At 35.1% G+C, this 25,663-nt stretch overlaps 1 protein-coding gene across 2 annotated transcripts in view; it reads left to right on the top strand.

Annotated features, from left to right (window-relative positions):
• Positions 1-25,663, top strand: part of MED13L (mediator complex subunit 13L) — a 299,615-nt gene that overhangs the window by 149,384 nt on the left and 124,568 nt on the right. For both annotated transcript variants that reach the window (XM_065889573.1, XM_065889571.1), the window contains exon 3: positions 16,781-16,865. In XM_065889573.1, coding sequence (XP_065745645.1) covers positions 16,781-16,865 — 85 coding nt within the window. The remainder of the gene's footprint in view (positions 1-16,780; positions 16,866-25,663) is intronic.

Below are 25,663 nucleotides of genomic sequence, written 5' to 3'. Positions count from 1 at the left end.
TATCATTACCTTTTCATTAGTATTTACAGAAAAACTGGATATGTTATCAAATATATTTATTTTTCTGAGAAAAAGGTTTCAGAATATCATCTCCTCTCCTCACCAGAGAAATTCTTGGTCAGATTGTCATAGAAAATGAGCAGTGGAAAATTGAAACCGCACAATCTGGAGTTTTATTTTAAAAATAGTTGTTTTTAACCTGAACTAAAGCAAAGCAAGTATAAAACATCTTTATGTTATTTCATTATGGCCAAGAAATTTTTTTTCTTAAATTTATGCAAGTATGGTCAATCACCTTCAAAGAAAGAGGTGGTGACTTTCATTGCTAATAAGAAATGTTTAGGCAGTTTCTTGTGAACTTAAGAAACCTGTTTGTTTCCTGGGAAGTCTTAGATATTTATGAAACCAAGATCACTTACAGTTTCTGAGATCTTTTAGACAAAAGCATTGATGCTGTGCGTAATGGCGCTTTGAAGTTTCAGTGACTACCCTGAAGGTAAATGGGCATGTGCCGATGCTTCCTATCTTGTGAATAGCCTTATTTATACAGTTTCTGCCTTGGCAAGGCATAATGTCTGGTTTGGAGAGGCGGAACTCCACTCCCAAATTACTGTCTGTGTATATGTTTTTGACTTAATTTGAGTTCACCTTCAAGAGGGCAAAATCGTTAGAGAAAAAATTAAATGGGACAGCATATGACTAATTGAAAGTTAGAAAGGGGCCTTACTTTTTCCAGACTGAAGGATACAAAATGAATGTGAACAGTGAATAGTTGTCTAGTCAATTTAAAAGAGCCATTGTGTTACAGTTTCTTCTCTATTCACCTTCATTTTTAAACATCTCTGCTGAAAATGGGGTTTTTAATAACTAGCTCAAAGTATAATATTTGGGTTATCCTCAGATAGATAAAATATGTCTTTTAAATATTGTCTCTCAAATTGAGAATTTACTGTTGGTAAATTGATCAAGTTATACTTTGATTAAAAACAATAAATTCAGTTAACTTTTTTTTTGAGAATCACAAAATTTGGTGTCCATGAATAAGCCAGAGATAAGTTGAGAATAATGGTATTGAAGCTGATGTTCCAGGAAGAAAATCATATGAAATTGCTAAAACTTACACAGAAATGATTCTGCAATTTTTTTTTTTTTGCCGTACACGGGCCTCTCACTGTTGTGTTGTGGCCTCTCCCATTGCGGAGCACAAGCTCCGGACGCCCAGGCTCAGCAGCCATGGCTCACAGGCCCAGCTGCTCCACGGCATGTGGGGTCTTCCCGGACCGGGGCACGAACGCATGTCCCCTGCATCGGCAGGCAGACTCTCAACCACTGCGCCAGCAGGGAAGCCCTGCAGTATTTTTTTACAAAATTTTTTTTGCCCTCCCCCCGCCCCGGGAAAATAAAAAGTTCCGGTGGCCTTTGTAGATGTGGCTTCAGATAACTATAGTGAGCCTTTTGGCTCCCTGTACCTTATAGAATGGAAAAGTAACACATTTATATACAACTATATCAATATATAATATGAATTTAACAATTTAATACTGCTCCATAATTGTGTAACTTTATTTTGTTGTTCTAAATTTGATGAATGTGACTGATAGTCATTAGAAATTTGAGAACATTGTGAATTTATAGTGGTGAAGAGCCCTTATTAATAATAATACTAATAACAACTATCTATAATTGATTACTAGAATGAATTATGCCTAGGAAAGACAAAAAGTTAATTCCATTTCTAAATGTTGCTTATTGGGATAGAAGTTTTATAATTTAGAGTTGGCTGATTTTAACACACAAAACTCATAGGCTCACATCCTTACATTAACTGCTTTAAATTGTGATAGTTTATTGTCATTATTTTAAAGCACTTTAATTTAATCTAATTCAATTGATTTTTTTCCTGTCAAGAATCCTTCGCATTAGTCTAATCTTGCTAATGATCATAGGTTCAAATAAGATCTTATTTTCATCACATCTTTCATTTATACTGTTTCTCTAGAAATGTTTTTATGCTTTAATTATGACCCTATTTGGTTTCCATGAAAACCGTATAAAATCACAAGTCTGAGAATGCAACTTTCCTTAAATCATCAGTAGGATAAAAGCTAAGCATTCTGTGGAACTGTTTTCATAGTTTCCAAACCCTTAGACTCATACTATACCATGCTACCATATCATATATAATTCCCTTGTCTGAAAAGTTGAGTAACATTAAATTGTCTTTGTGTCTTTGGGTGGTAGGTTGCCTTTTGTTCCACTTTGAATATTTTCAATTTTTTTTGAGATCACAGTGTTTTTCCTTGTGGAAGGTTCTGTGTGGTATACTAAGCACACAAGTATTGACATTCCCCTTGTGCATATGGAAGTGGCATTTTTCTGTGGATAAAAGACAGATGATAAACAAATAAATAATTTCATATGGTCATGGGCTACAATGCAAATGATGAGAAAGTGAGTGACTAGGAAAGGGCAGGGGTACTTTATTTAGCTAAGGGGGTTAGTTAGCAAAAGCTTCTGGGAGGAAACAACATTTGGGTTGAGACTTGAAGCCATCCAGGCATGCAGACACAGGGAAAAGTAAGGGCAAAAGCCTCCAAGCTCACTTTGTTGGAGAAACAGATAGAAGGTCAGTGCTGTTGAAACTGGTAAACTAGTGGGAGATGGAAGAGGTAGCTAGAGATGAGATCATATGGAACTTTGTAGGCCATGGTAAGGTGCTTAAATAGATTTTTAATGCCATGTGAAGCCATTGGAGTAGGGTTTTAAGCAGAGGAATGCTATGGTGTGATTTAAGTTTTGAAAAGATCACCTTGGCTCTCTCATGGAGAATGGACTTTAGGATGCTAAGAGTGAAAGCAGTGAGAGCAGTTTAGAAGCTTTTGCTTCTTCATGAAGCTGGATTGTAAAACAGTATCTTTACATAGTGTTAGTATATGTTTTGTCCAAACGACATCTATTTCATGTTTACTGCATTTTGTCTTTAGGCTATTTTCTTTATTATCTGATAAACATTTGATTCGCTAAGCCCTTCCTAGGAATAATATTGCCTTGAATATATGCATATTTTAGTGAGGGTTTTCACTGTTATTTTAAGGACTATATGCATGTACTTAAGTTTAAAATTTATAGCAATTATTATAATTTTTGTTTATTCCATTACAAGATACTTGAACATGCATCTTAAAAGTTGTGATTATAGTATATATATAATTGAATTTTAACCTTGTATTATTCCATATATATTTTTTGTTTCTGGAGCATAGTTGAAAGCAAGCTTTAAAATTGTGAGCTATGATAGAGAATTACATTCAAAATAAACGAATTATTGTACAACAAACATCTAATATATAGCTCCTGAGAAATTTTACAGGCACCCCAGAAGCTTCCTGAGTTTCTTCTTCACTATCAAAACTCTCTCCTTTTCCTTTCAGTAATAAATGCTCATTAAGGTAACTTAATTGTTGTATTTTTAATAGCTGGTTTTAAAAACTAGAAAGGAGACTCAACATGGGCAAACACCAGTTGACAAAGTAAGTATTAATACCGTGTTTTCCAAAAGGTCATTTATAAGTTAATTATTTGGAAAATGCATATTTTTTTTCCCCATGAAAAACCTGTTCTAACCGGTGGATAGATTCTAAGGCTAGCCTATGTAAACTGATTTAACCAGTAATGCTTAACTTTAGTGTTGAGTTGTGTACTGGGTTTTGTGATGAGAACCAGTGGATTGGGTAGGAATTGACTCTGTATTTGAAGTCCTCGCCATCTGTCTTGGAAGGCTTTCCCACCTTATAGAGCACATAGTTAGAATCATGCAATTGCCAAGCTGGAAAGAAGCTCAAGGAAAGTGGAGATAACTGTGAAGGAAGCAGCGGTGCCGGGGAGTGTTAGTGCTAGGGAATGACCCAGGCGTTGTGGGTTTCTGGTCCTATTTACTCCTTTTCCTTTTCTAGTGGTTTGCAAGTTCTGTCCTCTTTACAAACTCTTTGTACTTATTTATGTTTTCAAACGAACCCTCAGAAGAACTCCATTATTTATAACTGGATAAAACTGTAGCCATACTACTTTAAATGTGGAGATGGAAAAGACCAGAAACTTGCTGGGGCTCTTTCACAGGATATCGTGCTCCCAGGATCACAGGGACTAAACCACTGCCTTCTGTGTTATTGAACCTACTCATCCCTTCCCAGCTCCAGATTGTGCCCTATCCAAAATTACTGGGTCGCCCCACCCTCCAATCAAAATGCCATTCTGGCCAAGTTTAGAAAGAAAATAGGATTGAACTCATTCACACCACTGTGTAAATAACTGATCTTCATTTCCCAAAGCACTTGTAAATTTCATAATTGAAGCATGTTATTGCAAAGGAATCTTTTAGTGTTGAAACACCTACGTGAAGTAAAAATGTTGGCAGTTTTGGAATATTTAGGTCATTTTTAAATTTTATCGCTTAGGAGTTGGAAACTTTAAAAGTATGTCAGAAGTTTTGGAATAAAGACAACGTCTTTCTGGATATGTTTCAATTTAAAGTTTTGAGAAGCTTTTATTGCTTTCTAATAGGTTGTTTAAAAAAGTTTTTTAAGCATAAATTAACTTTGAAGACTTCAGGGGAGAATTATACATTCCACCTTATAAAAGTCAAAAATAATGATATGAGATTCTTCTAAGAGCTGGGTTAATATAATGGAAATTCATATGTAAACCAACAAGTTATTTATTAAAGTAAGAATTCATTTATACTGAAGTTTTAAAAATAATGTTTGTGGTGACATATTTGATATTGGTGGTTAATTTTGTATTTTCCAAGCATAAAACAGGCCGGGAAAGCTTGTGGACGTAATTTGATTAGTTTGGGGGGAGTCATGCTTTGTTACAGTAAAAAAGACCAAAATAAGGGAGGCAAGATGGGCACTTAGAGAGTAGAAATTGTATAGATGTTATCTTCTATAGTAGATGTTATTTTATGCCAGATGATAAAATTTTTAAATGTGTAATTCTAACATAGTGTGGAGCACATCAGACTTCTCTTCAAAACACACTGTGTTTAAATGCGTATTAGGGGTCAGTGGTCCTCTTACAGAAACATTAAAGATAGGCAGCAGATTTCCTAGTTTCTAGCCTGGTGTGGTAGCTCAGGTCAGCAAACTGTAAAATCCAACAGCTAAAAATTGCTTAAGCATTTTGCTGTTTTACAAAAATTCATTTGCTCTACATAACCATTTTTTAAAAAGGCTATTTTTAGGACTCAAAGTTTTGTGAACCAGACTTTTTCAATTATTTGCTCACTTTTGGTTCTTTACTGTTTTAACAAATGTTCACATGTACAGATTGTTTTGGTAGTTTTGTAGCACATTCTTAGTGTAAAATAGAGTAATGTTATAGAAAGCTTAAAAGAGAGACTGACCATCTTTTAAAAAATGTTTAATTATATAGTCTGCTAACCTTGAAAAAGTACTTTCCAATATTTTGGTTTAACGTATAAACTTTCAGTTCCTGGCTAATAAATATATTTTTTATGTCAACTGTCAAACTCCCCATAAACAATAATCCAGCAACATACATACATGAACCCACAAAAGACTGCAATTGTATGGGTATATGGAGAGGTAACAAAATTCCTGTTAAGAAAATTGACTTTACACGTTGTCAGTATAATGTGGCTTACAACTTTTTTCAGTTTAAATTAGGTCTTTTAAATTTATAATTCAAACCTTTGTTGGGTGCTTTGAGTGATTGAGGAAGCTGGGTGATATAAAATAATTATTCTATATTCCTGTTTTTAATCAAAATTACATTTTTTGCTGTTTTTCTTTAAATAGGAAGCAGGTTTTCTGTTTTGGCCTAGCATTTTATGTAAAAGAGGATAAATTATTTTGTAGTAAAAGTAGGATAATGGAAAAAGAGAAGAGGATTAATACTACTGTTGAATTCTGTAGTCCTATGGTGAAAGAAGTAGAAAGAAGGGAGGTCAGTAAGAATTACACATGAAGTGACCAAAGAAATTCTGTAATTTTTACATGTAAAGAATTAGATGTATAGAATGAGATTGCTTGATAAGGGCCTGTTCTATTTGTCATAGACTGTGTAGCTTAAATATAAGCCAAGGTACCCACCAGGTCTCAAGGATATGACACCGAGCCTGGTCTAAGAAACCTCTGTGTACGAAGTCTTCAATAGTAGTCGTCTCCCCTCCCCAACCCCTACCCCCTCCCCTCCCCTCCCCAGTCCCTCCCCTCCCCTCCCCAGTCCCTCCCCTCCCCTCCCCAGTCCCTCCCCCTCCCAGCCCCTCCCAGCCCCTCCCAGCCCCTCCCCTCCCCAGCCCCTCCCCCTCCCAGCCCCTCCCCGTCCCAGCCCCTCCCCGTCCCCTCCCCCTCAGGCAGATGTTATTTTTGCTACATTTGCTATTTTAACCTGTCAGTTAAAAAAATAATTATTCTGTCAGTATGGCTGGCGGCTCATATAGGAAAAATATGCTGTCTCTTAATCAAAGGTGATTACAGTTTTTTCCTGTCTATAAATGTGCTTGTTGTGTAACGAGAATGCATTAGTCTCAGCCTGATGTACGAAATGAAAGGCAGCAAGAAGCAGCACCATTGTTATCACTCCAGGCGTGTCTAATGAATCGTGTTTCCATGTTCTCTCGGTCATGCTGTAGAGTGCCCTCAGCCAGGGCTAAGCCTCCTGTAAAATGCTCTGTAAGATTATTGTAGCAAGAACAGAAATGCTGGATGAGTGGGGGTGGGGAGAGAATGCCAGCGAGACAGCTGCATTTCAAACAGTTACAGCTGCATGGATTACTCACTGTAAGAGCAGTGACAGACAACTGTTTGAGCTTTAGTGTAAAAGGCAATCTGGGGACTTGCTCTCTCAGAATTTTAGTAGCAGTCTGGTGTGTGAGTGTGTGTGTGTGTTGTGTTTCAAATCAGGTTGTGTCTGAAGAGTGGAAGGAAGTATTTTTAATTTTTACTGCTCAATTGTGCCAATCTTGAAATCAGTAGCTGAGTCATCTTGATTAAAGTCATTGTCTTAGAGGAAGTTTATAAAATGTTTGTTTTGCATTGTTGACGGATTTAAATATAAACGTTCTACCTGAATCACATATCTGGTTTTCCTCCTCTTTCAAAATTTAATTTTCTCCTGTGGTGATTCCTGTCCTAAGAATGCTGATCTTTCTTGTAATTTATGAACACACAGCATTTTTTTTTAAAAGCATGTGGCTGTTTAATAAATAATAGTAGCCTTATTTTAAAAAATCTATTTCAAATATGATGTATCTTTTTAAAGGAACATGTTCATTGAAGAAAATCTCTAACGTGCACAAAGAGGTGAAGAAGAAAATAATTATTCCAGCAACCAAAAATAACTGTTAATTTTGATGGCTGTCCCTCTAGGCCTTTATTTGTTTACATGTATTATTAACAAAATTAAGAGCATATTAATAGCTTGAAAGGGGAAAAAGTAATTATTACTTAAAAATCTTTGAAAAGAGTAGCAAATGAGGGCAAGTTTAGTTCTTAGAAGTCAGTAACAGCCATTGTGCAAGATTTCTTTTTCACTGTGTGACTATTAAAGTAACACTGCAGCCTGACTGTTTTCTGTAGCAGTTATCTTTTGAAGGTCTTGTTCAATTTATCTAGAAATTTAGTTTTATGGTCTCCGTCAATTTAAAGTTTAGTGGCTTTACGTGGAGTCCTGTGATCCATTGAAATGCTAACTTGGGTCATGTCTCAACTGCTACAGTGCTGTGTAGAAACCGTCATTAAAATTCTGGTTATCCTGCAACTGGCAGAGAACTCATGCTGTTAGAGATTCCTTAGTTAGACATAATACTGTTAAAATTTTGAATTACAAGGGTGCTTCTGTCTGATGAATATTGTCAACGTTCATAATCATTTAAAGTGGCAAATAGGTCAAAACAAATGGAGCATTTTGATATATATATCTTCTATCTTTAATTCTTATTTGATTGATGAATTGACATTGGGATAGTTAAAATCCATTTCAACATAGATTTGTTAACTGATACCAAATATTCTACACCCACAAGCAAATCAAGGAAATCAGAACTCTAAGTGGGTTGAATTTGAATTAAGTAATAAGTCAGTCCATTTAGTTATTAATGACTTCAAATATAGATTTTACAAGGCAGTCAATGGCAACATAACTGTGATCAATCAATAGTGTTGTTATGTAATTGGATTTTTTATGGGTATAATGCTGTATTTCAGAATTAACATAGCATTATGCTACTTTGTTACTCAGTTTTTTTGTGAGTCAGTTTTAAGAAGACACTGTAAATCAACTATAGCGCAATTAAAAAAAAGAAAAGAAAGCAGACACTTCAAAAATCTCTATATATTTATCTTTAAAATATTTCATTTGTTGCAACCCTTAAAATTAAATGGATAAATGATAAATTGATAAACATTATTATAATATTTGCTTAGTACAATTCCTAGGTAGTAGATTTAATAGTTAAAAATAACAAAACTAGTGGGCTTTATATATTGCAGATAAAGGTTGAACATAAAGGCAGTGGGAAAATTATAAATCCTGGATTCAGAGCTGCATTATCTTTAGCATTTTGTCACTGAAATCTAACTGGCAAATAATCTCCTCGTTTCATATGCCTTGCTTTAATCTATTTGTGTTTCTGGAGTTTGGAGTACAATTTGATTTTCAGTAATTTTAATGGCTGAATAAGGAGTGCCATCCCTGAAAGTGTCCCTCCCCCCTCCAGTATTTGCAATGGCCAATGTGGTTACTGAACTCAATGTTCTGGATAATAGGTTTCATTAAGTTTTGATGCCTGAGGTAAAAAAGCAGTAGGTGGGAGCAAGAAGTGTTTTTGATGTCTAGACGTTCATTTCAGCTGTTGCTGCAATATGATACATTAAAAGGAAATATGTATCATAGCTCAGAGGAAATATGTATTCTTTGAAAGTAATTCTACTTTTAAACTGTGTAAGGCATGGTGACCTGAATTCTAAAAGCATGAGCTTGAATTTCTTGAAGGTTTCACAATCTTTATGCTCCTCCCTAGCCTATTCCATTCTCCCTCTTCCCATTTTTTTCCCCTTCAAGTAAAGTATGTCAGTTTCATTTCTCGAATTGGAAAAGATATCTTTCCAGGATCTCTGCTGGGAAACACAAAATCATTGAAGTATATGCTGCTTTGATATTTTGCCATATTGACTTTTTTTTTCTGAACCTTTTATTTGATTTTTCTTTCAGAGAAGCTTATTAGTTCTGCAAGGAGCCATGTTTCGCAAAGTTGAAAGAAGTTGTATTACAATTTGTGATTATTTTGAAAAATTATTTGGGAACTAAGCAATAATTAGACTGCTATTTAAATTTTCCTTTCTAAAACACTGTCTCTCTGCTAAAAGAAAACATTTATATAATACTTTTGCAGCTTAAATATTTGATTATGAGAATTACTATATTAAAAAAGGTTAAATAAGAGCCATTTAAACAAATTCTGATTATAGCTTTTGCAATTTAAGTGAAGTAACTTTAGTGCCAAAATAGTTTTTCTTTTTAAGTAGGCAGCTGTGGTAGTACTTCGTTTTATTTTTCAGTTTCAGTCTGGCTATAATTGACCACATAACATCAAGAGAAAGTTTTAATTTTGGAATTTATTTTGGTTGAGTTTTGCCAGTCATTTATTGTACATTCATTTTACTTCTCTTGGTGCTTTTATTTCCTGAGACTATTAACAAAGTTTTAGAAACAATTTTCCATTATACCTAAGTATACACTATAGAGATAGTCTTCTTGCTAATTTATAATCTTAAGGAGTTGATAAACATTTAAGTTGAAACTTGAAAGATCAAAAGAATTAGAAAGGCTTTTTTCTTTTCTTTAAAAGATGAAGACAGTTATGCCCTGGGGAGATTGTAGGTTTCATAAGGATAGGGCCCTGCACCTGCTGGCCTTCTTGTAAAACTTCTTGTCAGTTGTTATTCTTCTCTGTCCACATTGGAAGGGAGATAGAGAATTAAGTAGTAAATGCGCCTCATGTCATTTATAGAAACTTAACCTAGAGCAACTATGCCCTGGCTCCCCTCCCCCTGCCCCCCTCAAAAGAGGATACTTTCTGAAAAATCTCAGTATGAAGCAAATGAAGTGTTGGTTTAAATTTTAAATTTTACCTTGGGAGGAGGATGTATCAGATAAATTAGTTAAAAAACCTGTTTCTGTGATTTCAGTTTTGTTTAACCTTTGAAAAGGTTACTTTGCAGCTATTTAGAAGACAATAATTTAAGGTGCAAATTGTGAATCCAAGGGGAAATTTAAGTGTTGAAGGTTGCCTTTCCTCAGTCCTAAGAATGAAAGGGGGGTGGGGTAGTTTAACAACACAAGCCTTATGGAGAAGTGGTGTAATGGAAAGAGCATGGGCGATAGGCAGAAAAGTTGGATTTGAATCCCATCTTTGCTACTAATCCTCTTTACTGAATATAAGGAGATTTTAGATTGAAGCTAATTCCAATGAAATTTGAAAAGTATGTGCACACATAATAACAAGTCAGTTCAAAACAGGTTTATGAATATCTGAAATGTCCTAGTCGGTGCCGTTATGAAAATAAATTGCTTCCCCTGAGGAGTTTAATTAATGGAATAATTTGTATATTTACTACTTACAAAAGTAGATATAAAATGCATTTGATCCCGTTAGCTGTTGAGTATAGATACATTTAAACTAGATTTTTGAATATATTATGTGACCTTGGGCAAGTTTAAGATTTTTAAGCCTTAGTTTTTTCATTTATAAAATAGAGATAAGAATAAACTATTGATCATTGTTCTTAGTTGTAAACTAAGAAAAGGAGGTGGTTAAAAGAATACTGAGTATTCACTTTTAGGATCAGTGCTCCAGGTTGGTCTGATGAGAAACTGGTGCTATCAACACCAAGCACTGGATGCTACAGTACCTCTGCTACTTTAACCTCAGGAAACTTGATCTTGTAGCCTCTCTTTTTAGTGCTGACAGAAAGATCTCTCCATCCACTCCCTTTTGAGTCCCTAGATCCGTGGTCAAAGTATGGTGCCGGAGCATCTAGTAGTTAGGATATATCCTTGTCCACATTGTAGGTGAGTCAGCATTTTCAACTCCTGTTAAGGGTGACTGACCATCTTCATCCCCAGCCAGAACTCATGAAATAGGCAGTTTGCCTATGGGAAGAAGTCAGGTACTGAGTGGCAAAAGTGGGAAAAGTGAATGTTTTGTGTCCTTTACTCTGTCTCATAGCGTTGTGGTGGAAAGTAGCACTCCCCCTCCCCTCCATTTATATGTAGTGCTTGGTTCAAACTTGGTACATAAAGCCTTATAAAATGAGAAAGATTGTTTTCTGGGTAGAAAACTAACCTTGACTGTTTAAGTTATTTTACTTTCTTCTTATTATTTTATTTATTTTTTATTTTTTATTTTTTGCGGTACGCGGGCCTCTCACTGTTGTGGCCTCTCCCGTTGCTCCGGGCGCACAGGCTCAGGGGCCTTGGCTCACGGGCCCAGCCGCTCCGCAGCGTGTGGGATCTTCCAGGACCAGGGCACAAACCCGTGTCCCCTGCATCGGCAGGTGGACCCTCAACTACTGCGCCACCAGGGAAGCCCTCTTCTTATTATTTTAAAATAAAAGACTTTAAACATTTGATAGCAGTTCTGCCAAGTATTTAAAGTAATTTTGCCTCACAGTGGTTTTCAAAGTCTATTTGATTTTTGAGAGCATTCCTAATTTCTGTCCTGGTGCTTGAAGTATAACACAGCCAAGAACTGTTGGACAGTGATTATCGGCCAAATATCTATTATTAGACTCCAAAAATGTCATTCTAGATTTAACTTATTTTGGAATTTTAGAGATTCATTGAAATATACATCACTCTTGTATTTCTGGAAATTTTTTATGTGAAATAGATAAGAAATAAAGTATGGTCTGACTTATATTCCTTTCCACAAGTTTATTTGCTATATACAGATAGTAAATTAAAAGGGTTAGCATGTTAATGCATTATCCTTAAATCCATAGCTTAAATAATAGTATTTATTAGAGTGGTTAATCTTGGATCACAGTTGTTGAGTTCTAGTGAATTACTGACTGCTTTCAAATCTTTAATAAAATATGTAACTTATGAAATTTTAATGTTTATATGAAGTCCAAACACTGTATCCTTTTTAATTACCTCTACTGACTTATTTAAAGTTTTACTGGTTAACTTATAGGATAATTCATAATTTTCTATTTTTTTCACCTTTAGTTTACTTTTCTTAAACAAGAGCTTAATGTGGGATCTGTTTTACTTCATGTAATTACTTTCTTCCTTGTTTTCATTTACATTGTTTCCTAAACTTTTTAATACTATATGAGGGAGATATAAGAATTTAATTAATTATTTAATTATATTAATAAAGGTTCATTTTCAAATTAATTTTTAATATTTAAAACCAAAAATATTTTCCTGAATTACTTTGTTCTATTTGTATTATAGGAATTAACATAAAGTACATAATGTAAATAACAGTATATTGTGTTGTTGGGGAGGAACACTGTGATCAGGTCTGCGGTCTCTTTTTGCTTAAACTGTTTTTTTGTTTTTTGCTTTTAATAATTTATGAGTGAAGATTAACCAAATAGACACCAATCCTTTGGGTAAAAACAATTATGTTTAGAATACATATTTAGAATAGGAGTCCTTTTAATTCACACCCTGTTCTCATTTTTAGCACTAAAAATGTATTTCAAAAAATCAATGTAAGCATAATCTAGAACCTGCCCCCCCAACCCCCAGCCACCCCTTGCCCCAATTTCTCATGTCCCTTTGTTATCAGCCCTCCTCCAACCACCCCCATCCCTGGAGACCATTGAGCAGTTTACATTACCTCATTTACCTTTGCAGGAAATTATGTGCATGAAATCATATAGCATGTGGTCTTTTGAGTATGGCTTTTTTCACTTAGCATAATGACATTCATTCATGGTTTGAGTGTATCAGTTGTTCCTTTTATTTCTGAATAGTATCCCGTTATATGGATTTTCCACTGTTTGTCCTTTCCCCAGTTGAGAGACAACTGTTTCCACTTTTTGTCAATTATGGGGGGTAAAAAAAAAAACAAGTAAAAACATTTGCTGAAGTTTTTCATGTGAACCTAAGTTCTTATTCTACTTGAATATATACTTAGGAAGGATATCGCTGGGCTGTATGTAAAGTGTATGTTTAACTTTAGAAAAATTGCCAAAGTCAACTTTTCCACAGTGACTGTACTAATTTTGCATTTCTGTTAGCAGTATAGGACAATTCTAGTTACTCTGTATGCTCACTAGCACTTAGTATTTTCAGTTTTTCTTTTAAGCCATTATAATGGGTGTTATCTTACTGTGATTTTAATTTGCATTTCCTTAATGACTAGTGATGTTTTGAGCATATTTTCATGTTTTTATTTACCATTCATGTATCTTCTTTGGTGAAGTATCTGTTCAAATCTTTTGTCCATTCTCTAAAAAATTTTTTTTTAATTTGTTTAGGGATTTTTTTTCAAGAATAGCATCTTCTGAATACAAGTCCTTGTCAGATATGTGATTTGTAACTGCTTTTCCCCCATCTGTGGCTTATCTTCTCCATAGCTTAATGTAACTTTTGCGTGCTTTTTAAGGAACTGAGTTCTTCATACTGATGAAGCTCTTTTTAACAGTTTTTATTTATGGATCATGCTTTTAGTGTCGTATCTTTGAAGTCTTTGGTTAACCTAAGCTTATAAAAGCTTTCTCCTATATTTTCACAGTTTTATAGTTTCAGGTTTTGCATTTTGTTTTATGATCCATTTTGAGGTTTTCTGTATGGTGTGAGAGGTAGGGTTTGAGGCTGATTTTTTTTACATTGGGATATTCATTAAATCCAGCACCATTTGTTGAAAAGACTGTTCTTTCTCCACTGTATTGCCGTTGCAAGCTGTGTTGAAAATCAGTTGACCATATATTTGTGGGTCTATATCTGGACTCTCTATTCTGTTCTATTGATCTGTATATCTGTCCTTTCTGTAGTGTACCATATTGTTTTGTTTATTCTAGCTTTATAGTAAATCTGGAAATCAGTTGGTGTAAGTCTCCCAACTGTAAGATTTAGATCCAAGGATTTCATGGGTTTTGGTGCTATTATAAATGGTACTCAAATTTTTAAAAATTTCTAATTATTCATTACAGTTTATAGAAATATGATTGTTTTGTATCTGTTGACCTTAACTGACTCAAACTCAGTTTTAGTTCTAGTAGCTTTTTTTTTGTTGATTCTTTAGGACTTTCTAATAGTCATGTCATCTGCAAAAAAAAAAGATCATTTCATTTCTTCCATTCCAGTTAGTATGCCTGGTACTTCTTTTTCTTGTACTGGCTGAGACCTCCACTGTAATGTGGAATAAGAGTGGTAAGAGCAGACATCCTTGCTTTGTCTTTGATATTAGGGGAAAATATTCAGGGTTTTAACTGTAAGTACGATGTTAGGTGTAGGTTTTTTGTAATTGCTCTTGTAAGATTATTTTTCAAGAAAAAATTTCTAAGACCTATTTTAAAAATTGTTAAAATCAGGATAAAATCATAGTGGTGTCTTAAGACAGTGATGTAACTGGCATTGCCTGTGCATGCTCACATTTGTTTAGTATTCCACATTGCATGTCTAGACAGCTATAACCCTTCAGCATTTCAGTTAACAAATTATTTGAGGATCATTTGAGGAAGAAATAGAGCTCTGTTATTTGAGAACTTTCCTTTGACATCTTCTGTTAAGGTCAAAGTAGCGCCAACATTAAAAAATAATATCATGAGGAAACAATCAGATGACAATGTGAGGTATTCTATAAAACAGCTAACCTGGTTTCTTCAGTAAATAAATGCCATGTTTGAAAAGAGGAGATGAGTTGTTGCAAATTATGGAGACTTAAGAGATATAAATTGAGAGGTAATTGATAGACCTTGTTTAGATTCTGATTTGATATATAATGAAGTACTTGGGAGTGGGATTTGCCTCAGAATATATGAAGAAAAACAAAAAGAAAGAAAGAAAAAAGGGTGGTTAAGCAGATGACACAATGTTGATAATTTGGTTTAGGAATTTATTTGAGGCCTGTTATTCTATATTAAAATATGTTTGAAGGTTTTAATTATAAAAGTTTTTTTTTTAATATGCAGAATGGGTGTCACCAACTTGGAAGAAAATCTTGGAAAGACAAATGGGACACTTTTTTCATAAACACTGCATCACCAGTACTCTTTATGGCACAAAAGACTAATATGTAGAAAAAACTGTTACTGGTGACTGATTTGAAGAGTAATTCAGAAGAGTTGGACTTTGAATGTTGATGAAGTTTTAGGAATTTTTAGTGTACGTTAGGAAATAAAAGCAAATTAATATGGGATGTTCCTTTTATTGAAATGTTAGCTTGCTTTCTCACTCAGGAAAGCTCTACCCCAAAGATAAATGTGTGAAAATAGAGATTCATGATGCCTTTAGAGGACTGTAGAAAATTTTTGGATGTTTTGTCTTGAACAGAGATAATGTATTGATAACAGGAATGTTTGTTTATTTGCTGTACTTCATTTCCATTTCTCTAGTTATAAATAATACAAAATGTCTCTGAAGAGGTTAATTTGGAAAAATTTGGTAGGTCATGATTAGCCACATAGTCAGGAAGATAAAGAGTTATCTGACATCCCAAGAAAAAAAATATTTATCCAGTTTTATCATTTAAAAAAAGTCCTGTAGAGAAAACCCTTAAATGTAAGTACACTTTTTTGAATTCTTTCTGATTGGAAAATAAGGAGAGATGCATTTTGAGATGTCAGTTGGTGTGGTAAATGCATTAAAAATGCGTTGTGGATTTAACATGTGTTTCAATTCTCTGTCAAAATTTTCTCTGGTGAGTACTTTTGTCAAGACACCAAGTAAAAGGCAGAGGAAATTTTCTTCTGCAGATGTTGTTTGCATCCTTTCAATTTTTTGCTATGTTGAAATGAACTAATATAGTTTAGAAGAAAATTAGCTATCTTCTCTAGGGCATTTTATAATTTTTACATATGAAAAGAACATTAGGAATACATGAGGCATTGTTAGTCTGTTGGATTCTCTTGTGTTAGAGTTACTTGTGGCTCTAAGTAATGCTACAACATATTTCAAAGGCAAATATGATGCTTCCCCAAATGTTAAACATTAATGAAATCATGAGTTCAGGAAATAAATTTGATGTTATATTAAGATTTAATTTTCTGACATTCTCCCTAAAATCATGTCCTTAAAATCATATTCACATACTGCTTTCAAAACATTTAGAGAAATTTGTGTAATGTCATTTTTGGATATTTTTTCCTGGTTTTCTCTCTTAATATACATATGGTAACCTTTGTATTAATTTGTGACATTTTGTTACTTTAAATAGAACTTTAACAAAATTAGTCTTTGTGACATTATTAGGTAGAAAGATTAATTTGAGAATTTTGGATGATTTCAAACTTTGAAGAGGCAGGTTGGTAAGACCTTTATGTGGAGGGGGATTGTAACATGCCTATATTTCAATAACTTTAAAATCAAAACACATTATTCCCTTCTGTACATAAGTATCTTATGACTTTGGGCAATTATTTAACTTCTTTTCTGTGTTTCAGTGCGATTTAATCTACTTAAATTAGCTCATTAACTTTGCTTTAGAAAAATATTTTTAAAGTTTCTTTTATTTTTATTTGGATGCCCTGCTTACTGGTTCATTTTTTTGTTTTGCTTTGTTTTGTTTTATTTTCAGTTGTGGAAGAAGGACTCTGGGAAAATGGCCTTTCCTACGAATGTCGGACGCTGCTCTTCAAAGCGATCCACAATCTGTTAGAAAGGTAAGAGAAGGAATATCATCATGGTGGTTTTGACACACCCAAGTATAATGCTAGATACTCAGAGGGTTTCCTGTAATTCTGAAAACACTTTCACATACAACTTTATAAAAATGTATATAAATCTCTTCTTTCTTTTTATATTGATACAATTTCAAACTTAGAGAATTTCTAGGAGTGGCACAAAGTACTCCATGTATCCTTTCACACAGCTTCACTAACAGTTTTTCTTTTGCCCAGTTTGCTTTATAATTTGTGATTATAAAATCACAGAGAGGGTGTGATTCCTCACCCTCTCACCCACCCTGCTTTTGCACCCAATGTGAATCATGTGTGTGCATGTGTGTGCATTCAGATTTATTCCCTTAAACGCCTGAGAGTCATTTACACACTTGAGATTCTTTTTCTGTAACTCCGAAGTATTTAGGTGTACATTTCCTGAGGACAAGGACATCCTCTCCTATAAGCCCAGCACAATTATGAAAATTGGGAAATAAAACCTTGATAAAATGCCATTATCTAATCCGTAGTTCAACTCAGATGTTCCCATTTGTCCCAGTTACGTTCTTTTTAGCTTAACTTCCCTCCCCCAAGATTAGTCTGTAATCATGCATTATTATTTAGTTCTCATGTCATTTTAAATCTAGAAGAGTTCCTTAACCTTTCTTTTTCTTTCTCAACATTGACATTTTGGGTGAGTTAAGGCCATATGTTTTATATAATGTACCTCAATTTGAGATAGTTTCCTCATGATTAGATTTAGTTTATGCTTCTTCAATAGGAGTACCATAGAAATCATGTTGTGTCCTTCTCAGTGTATCAAAAGAGGAGGCCCATTTGTTGAGCCTCTCATTATTGACGATTATTAACATTGATCCCTCTTGTGAGTGGTGTTCTGCCAAGATTCTCCACTGTAGATTAATAAGTAACTATGATCTTTGTTATTTCTGTCTTTGAAATTAATAAGTAATTTGTGGCCAGATCCAATGAGATTGTGTAATTATCCCATTTGTTATGAAATTCTGAGTCACTTGGTTAAGCTTCTATTGGTGGTCCTTGTCTATATCAGTTATTACTTGTATGACTGTAATGTCACCATTCCTTCTATTTGTTGGCATTCTTTTGTAAGGAAAAGATTTTCAGTTTCTGCCATGGATTGATTATGTATTTCTCTTTCTCCCTTAATCTTTCTATCTATATAAATTTGGAAAAGAGGGATTCCTGTTCTACTCAGTGAATTATAATTTATCAGTATCATTTAATTTGATGCCTAAGTACTTGCAGATTCGGCCGGGGGGAAGCCCCTTCATGAGGGCTCCTGTGGTTTTTTGACCTGTCCTCATCATTGTTTGAACACCTCCTTCCTTGCTGGCATAACATGTCCCAGGCTCTGGATGGTGTTTTAAGCGGAGGCATAGATGAGAAAGAATGGATTATTTAAGAATGTCTATGGGAAAAACTTTGTACTTCCTTCCCTGAGTTTATATATAGTTCTTTTAGGTGATCAAAACTGGAAGGACATTCTAGTACCTTTAAGTTTCTTATCCAAGCTATTATCTAGGGTAATATCACTGCTTAGGATTCTTAAGTTACAGTTAATAAGTTGTCATAATTTAAGTCACTCAGAAAGACCTTTCCCACCAAATTTATCTATTTTTCATTCTGAACTTTTGTTCCTGCTTCTGTGATTTGGAGTAGACCTAGAGGCTATCTGTTACTAAGGCAGTATATTTTAGAAGCATTGATTTTAAGAGTTGAGTACTCTTAAATGTTCCAGATATTTGGCAGTTCTTTCTCCCATTGCAAAACAAAACAAAACACACGTATACACAAAGTCCCTTCAGGAAAATGTGGAAAATTTACTATTTCCATAATTCTGTGCCAGAATAAAGCTCTTATATCTGTATAGTAATTAATGTACCTTTAAACACAGTCCTTTTAACATAATTTTTTAAATTAATTAATTTTATTTCTGGCTGCGTTGGGTCTTCATTTCTGCGTGCAGACTTTCTCTAGTTGCGGCGAGCAGGGGCTACTCGTTGTGATGCGCGGGCTTCTCATTGTGGTGGCTTCTCTTGTTGCGGAGCTCAGGCTCTAGGCGCATGGGCTTCAGCAGTTGTGGCTCGCGGGCTCAGTAGTTGTGGCTCGCGGGCTCTAGAGCGCAGGCTCAGTTGTTGTGGCACATGGGCTTGGTTGCTCTGCAGCATGTGGGATCTCCCTGGACCAGGGCTCGAACCCACGTACCCTGCATTGGCAGGCGGATTCTCAACCACTGCGCCACCAGGGAAGCCCCAATAATTTTTTAATGTATATGGAACAAAGTACATATTTTTAAAAATTGTAGCTCACTGTGTTGTTTTTTATATCATAATTCTTTTCAGAAAAATATTAATGAATTTGTGATTGAATTGTATTCTTTTTAGTATTTTGTGTTTTAAATGGTAGCATGTTTCTTTGTTGGAAGAAAATTAGAAGAGCAGAAAAACTGGGAGAAAAGAGAAATGCAGAAAATTAATTCATTCTGTGCTCATGTATTCAGAATTTATGATAGAAACTGTAGTCTAGGTCAGATTGAATTATTATTTTATAAGAAAGTTAATTGTGTCATATGCAGTATGTCATGCAATAAAGCTTGAGATAGTTCAGAAGAACTTTGGGTTGGGCCTTGGTTTGATTTCAGGGTCTGTTATTTGGACAGTTGCCCTAACCTCACAAAGTCTTAGTTAATGCCCTTTAAATTAAATGTAGGATACTATGCATCTTGAGCTTTTGTTAGATGTTGTATATGATGCCTGCCACGTAATACTTGACCTATTTTCAATAATTATTAATTCCTTTTCCCCATAAATTATTATTTTGCGTATTTTAATTTGAATTCTACTATAGGAGTTTATTTTGAAACAAAACAATGTTTCTTTTAGAAAATAATGAATAATTAAGCTGTTCGGCTGCCTTTCTACTATTAGAATGGATGAGTTGAGATTCTTTTGAAAATTTTTAATAGTTCTTTTGTCCTTTAAAATAATATTGTCTTTTCATCAAACTTTAAGTAACTGTGTTATATGAATGAAAATTACCCTACTCATGAGCCAGGGAAGCATTTTACATGATTGTTTTTAGCTCTCTTTATTCATTGTCAACAGAAACTGGGTTGGCTAATACATGCTTGCCCTTTTGTTCTTCTCATAGCTTAGAGCACTTGCTGTAACTTACTTATCTGTTTACAACCTAATTTACTATCTTACTCTCAGCAATTTTCTGTTATGTCTTTGCATTTCTATTTAGATAAGATTGACTTAGTTTCGCTAACAGAAGTATTGATATTACTATTTCCAAGGTTGGATACAACATTAAAAGTCAGTTAGTCTGTTGACCCAGCTAATTCTGGAATACCATTCTAAATATAATATCCTTTTTATGTGTTCCTCCATCCTTTCCTTGAATACTTCTGATTATGTGAGCCGAACTTTCCAAAGTTCTTCTCATCTTCTGAGAATACTCACTGTTAGAAAGTCTTTCTTATGCTGAGCAGAAGTCTGTCTCCCTGTAGTTTTCTTTTCTTTACCTTGATTCTGTTCTTTGGGGGTCATATATAATTCATCTAATCCTACTTCCATGGGGTGGCCTGTTTACTATCTTGGTCCCCTAAGTTATTTATTTTTCCTTGTTTGTGGTTCTTACTATATATTACTATATATCCTTATATATTCTTATTATATATCCTCACCGCTTTCCTCCAGCCTACCAGATATTCCTCTAGTTAGTTCAGTTCTCTTCATTTTGATTGCCACTGACCTACTTTAAAACTTCATGTGTTTCACGAAGTATTGCAGTGGCCTCTTTAATCAATCAGGTTAGACTCAGTTATGCTGCAGTAACAAAAGACCTTGAAAGCTCTTACTGTCTTTTGACAGTTGAGGTTCATTTCTTGCTCATGCTGCTGACCATTGTGAGTCATTTACTGCAGCACTGCTCTATGTCCTCTTACATCCAGGCAGGAATTATGCTGTTGGGGCACCCCCTGTCAAAGATTCCCGATAAAGAGCAAAGAACAATGGCAAAATACATAATAGCGCATTCATTGAAGCCTCTGTTCAGAAGTGGTACATGCCATCTCTGCTCATATTTCATTGACCAGGACATTTACCACCAAGCTTAAAGTCAAGTGGATGAGAAGGTATTATCCGTCAGTGGGAGGTACCAAAGTCACATGGCCAAGCTTGATGTCAGTGGGACAGGGAACGATAGCACATATTTGGGAAAAGGATACAATCTACCATACCTCTTAATTGAGGTCTTCCCTCTTCTAATAACCTATACTCCAAACAGGTGCTGTTTATATTACTAAAAACACAGATATGTTTCTAAGACACAATTATCGGTGTATTTATACATGTTTTTGAAACCTTTGAGCCATATTGGCTTCTTAGGGTATTTTCTTCACCTGTGATTTCTGAGTCACAATTTCAGTATCTGAAAGTGTGTAGGCCTTCTAACTCTTATGGTTTTAGATCATACAATCATGGTTATTTTTCCTCTCTTAGAAGGTAGTGTGCTTCCTGTTTTCTTAATGATCAATTATCCCTTTTTGGCAAAATGACCAGAATAATAAAATACCATTTTGTTTTTTTACTTCTATAGAATCTGCTAATTTGACTTGACTCCCCGGCTTCACCCTTTTGTGCCTGCTTTCTCTCTCTTTCTCTTTGTAAAAATAATGCTCTATTTCAGACTGTTCTTCATCAGTCTTTGCAATTTCATGGGATTTTGTATGTATTTCTAATGAACTTGTCAAAGGTTACACTTTGTATTTTAAGTTTAGGTTGTCTCACACTCAGTAATAGAAAAGCACTTTGCTGTGAATAGAGTTTGGAAAACAAAAACCTGCAGGTTTTTTCAGAAATTTCATTTGGCATTTTTAACATTGCAGATTTAATGGCTATTACTCTTACGTTATTATAATTTGTATAGTTTTCATAATATGCCATATCGTTCTCATGTAACTATTTAAATAAAGTAAAACATTTGGTTGAAAAGCTTTAAAACAAATCCAGGAAATGTGTGCAGTTCATGCCACCCAGAGTTTTTACTAATGCGTTAGTGATTTGCACCACGTATGGGACTTACGAAAATCTTGCTTTTGTAGCTTTGAAGAAATACTTAAAATGTCTGCCATAATGCTGTCAAATTGTTATTATGTGTGGTAGTATACTTTAATTATAATTTTCTTAAGTTTTTAAAATTAAACACAGCTGATTTTGATGGAAAGGTTTTGTTGTGTTTTTTTTCCCCCCTCTAAAATGCAAATCATTGCTTTGCACACAATGGAAGATTACGTGGGTCTCTTGAAGCTGTTATGCTCTGTCCGGTCCATGCTTACTTAGGGAGACTTTAATCTATGGGTATTTGGTATTTGTAAAACATAATGGCTCTTTGGAGTAGTCCATTGGTGCTGCTTTCCTAATGGATTGTCAGCCTATTCACCCATGGTAGTTTATAACACAGCTGTAAAATTGCCTTGGCTCAGAGCTTCTTATTTGCCAAGAGTTGGTGTTTAGAGTGAAGATAATTTGGAAAAGTACAGTAAAAATAGCATGGAGAAAATTGGAATTATATGATAACAGTAACATTATATTTGTAAATTAGTAGCTTTCAATGCCCTGTGGCATTGTGATCCAATAGAGGTGATTATCAGAGGGCAAAGGAGCAAGGTCCTTGGATGTGGTGGTTCAAGGATTTCAAGGCGACGAATATATTCATTAGAGAACGGTGATAGAGTATAGCCCTAGTTGAAGAAATGGTTATGTGATACCGCAACATTGAGGATCCTTTGGTAAATAAGGTGATTAGAGGAGCTGGAAATGAGTAATTAATAAATTCCCGTTTTGTTAAATTGCTACAGTGTGCAGTTCTTTAAAAGAAGTAGAAAAATGAGCCTTTAGACCTGAGGGGCATGTGCATTAAAGGAAGGGACACTACAGACATTGTAGACGCAGTGAATGAAAGCATATATCTAATTGAAAATGTCTAGAGAAAAACATGTTCACCCTAAGACTAATTATTTCATCTATTAATATTTTTAGGACTGGGAAAGGATTAAGACTTTAAATTTATTATTATTATTAGTGTGGTTAGAGAGTGGGATTAGACACTAAATGTTTGAAAGTCAAATGGATGTTGCAGGTGAGGCTAGTCCTACGAAAGACCTTAGCCTTGCAGAGATTTTGGAGAGGGTGGAAATAATAGGAATTACTTGGCCAGAGGAGACAGCATCCACTAGGGCACAGTAGGAATCCGAAGTAATGAAGATAGAAGGGATTAGTTGAAAAAGGTTTCTTCAGCCTTAAATTATATGGGTTGGGTTTTTTTTGCGTTTTTTTTTTTTGTTTTTAGTTGGGAATTGAGAGCACTGCAGTTTCTTGGGAGGAGACTTCATACATGTTTGATGTAAATTGGATTGGTGAGGTAAAGATTTTGATGCTGGTGAGGATGTTCTGGTACGAAGTTATATAAAATTTAGTCTATCTAAGTAGCTCTGTAAGTAGATAACACTGAGGGGCAGTTTAGTTGAGGATGTGGTAGAGGAACACTATCCTTGGACTTTTTAAATCTATGAAAACTGTCACACCTGCGTAATATGAGGGGCGCAGAAGAGCCAAGCCAGTGGTGGCTCCCTTCTAAACCTCCCAACTATCCCGTCTGTGAAATGGCTTGCTGATTTATGCTGCGGCTGCAGCTGTGGCTCTTGTAAACTTAGGTCAGGTCAGCCCATGGCTTTGGGGTTAGAGATTGGGGCTTGCCAGCTTCAGAGTCAAGTTGTTCTTGTAGTTAATTATTTAGAGCTGTTGGGCATGACACAGAAACATGTACACACACACAACCTGATTTCTTTTTTATTTTTCAGCACGTGTTTGTTTCCTTTCTTCTTGAAACAGTGATTTTTTTAGGGAGGTAGTAGGGGGCTTGGAATTATTTCTAAAGAGGAATATTTACCTAGAACTGTTGCTTACAAAACATTTTATAAATCTGAAATCACATTGTGATCTTTAAAGATAATATTGAACTACTTTACAGAATTTTGTCGTATCTTAATAGTAAGGTAATTTTGAAAATCTCAATAACAATGCTTGGCGATACTGAGTGGACAGCCAGGGTTAACTGATACGTAGTCTTAGCACTATTTGTGATGTTGATTTAAAGCACTTTTTGGCAGATGAAGTTTGTCTGCTAGGTTTATATATTTATCAACTTAAATATAAATTTTGTCCCTCAAAAACAGTAAAATAAAGGTTGATAGAGTTGTAAAAGAGGGAAAATTATATTTCTGATATTCTGTAGTTTTTATACCTTAGCATTCTCTCTCTTAAAAAGATTTGCTTAACTTTGTTCTTCAAGTATAATTAAAACATATGGGCAGTAGTGCCAGTCTTCCTAAACATTTATTCTATTCTATTGTGTTCTGTTCTCTTCTCTTCTATTCTGTTTATTTTTGGCTGCGTTGGGTCTTTGTTGCTGCACACGGCTTTCCCTAGTTGCGGTGAGCGGAGACTAGTCTTCACTGTGGCGCGTGGGCTTCTCCTTGCGGTGGGTTCTCTTGTTGTGGAGCATGGGCTCTAGGCGCCCGGGCTTCAGTAGTTGTGTTACGCGCACTTAGTAGTTGTGACTTGGGGGCTCTAGAGCGCAGGCTCGGTAGTTGTGGCACACGGGCTTTGTTGCTCTGCGGCATGTGGGATCTTCCTGGACCAGGGCTCCCCGGTGTCCCCTGCATTGGTAGCCGGATTATTAACCACTGCGCCACCAGGGAAGTCTCCCTTCCTAAAGTTTTTTAACACCTATGTGAATTTCCACACGTTGAGTATCTACTGTGATTTTAGTCTGGAGTGAGTGGTGATGGACTATAAAGAAATGAAATACATAATTTTTTTCTACCTCAAACACATGCACACAAGAAAATTCAAATAACAGTGTGAGTCTGGCCATGATTAGTGGTTACAAACAAGAAGGGTAACAGTATTATACTGCAAATAGGAAAATACTCATTGGTGTATAATAGCATTCATTTCTCAGATATTCATTGAAGACCTATTACTTTAGAGCAGAACATAAAGCATATTACATAATAGGCACTTAAATATTTGTTGAATATTGCCAGTAAATAAGGTAGATAACTGTGTCTGCCCCCAAATTGCTCATAGCTTCTTGGGAGACAAGAGCCACAGAAATGATTCATTACAACTCAGTGGAGAAAGTACAAAGTTGTAGATGTTAGAATGCTGTTCTGATCTGGGACAGAAAGGATGAATAGAATTAAATAGAGGAGGAAGGGATATAATGGGATAGACAGGGATTCTAGGCCAAAGCAGGGTTAGTAGTGATTAATGGTAGTGTTTAGTTCAGAAGTTCTCACTCTAGGATCTGCTTCAGAGTTCATCAACACTGTGGAATTGTATGTAGTATTTTGCTTTTCCTTGCGTTTTTTAGGGGAAAGAGTCTATAATAACTTTCATTAGATTTTTTTTTAAACATAGAATCATGACCCCAGAATGATTGAGAACCAAGAGCTTATTAGTACCACAATATATTATCTGCTCCTGAGCCAGCATAGTCCCAGGTATCAATCAGGTGGTAGAACTGTCTTTCTTAGCAAAGCCACATGTCTCATCACATTTCTTCCCGTAACTTAAAGTACAAAACACCAGATGGAAATGCTTTCTGTATTGCTTAGTCTTGGAGGCTCCATGTGTATCTGTATACGTGTGTGTGTATCTCTGTGTGTGTGTGTGTCTGTGAGAGAGAGAGAG

This window comes from Phocoena phocoena, chromosome 13 (assembly GCF_963924675.1).
Source record: "Phocoena phocoena chromosome 13, mPhoPho1.1, whole genome shotgun sequence".
Lineage (NCBI taxonomy): Eukaryota > Metazoa > Chordata > Mammalia > Artiodactyla > Phocoenidae > Phocoena > Phocoena phocoena.
Note: the sequence above shows the minus strand (reverse complement) of the source record. Positions and strands in the feature narration are given on the sequence as shown.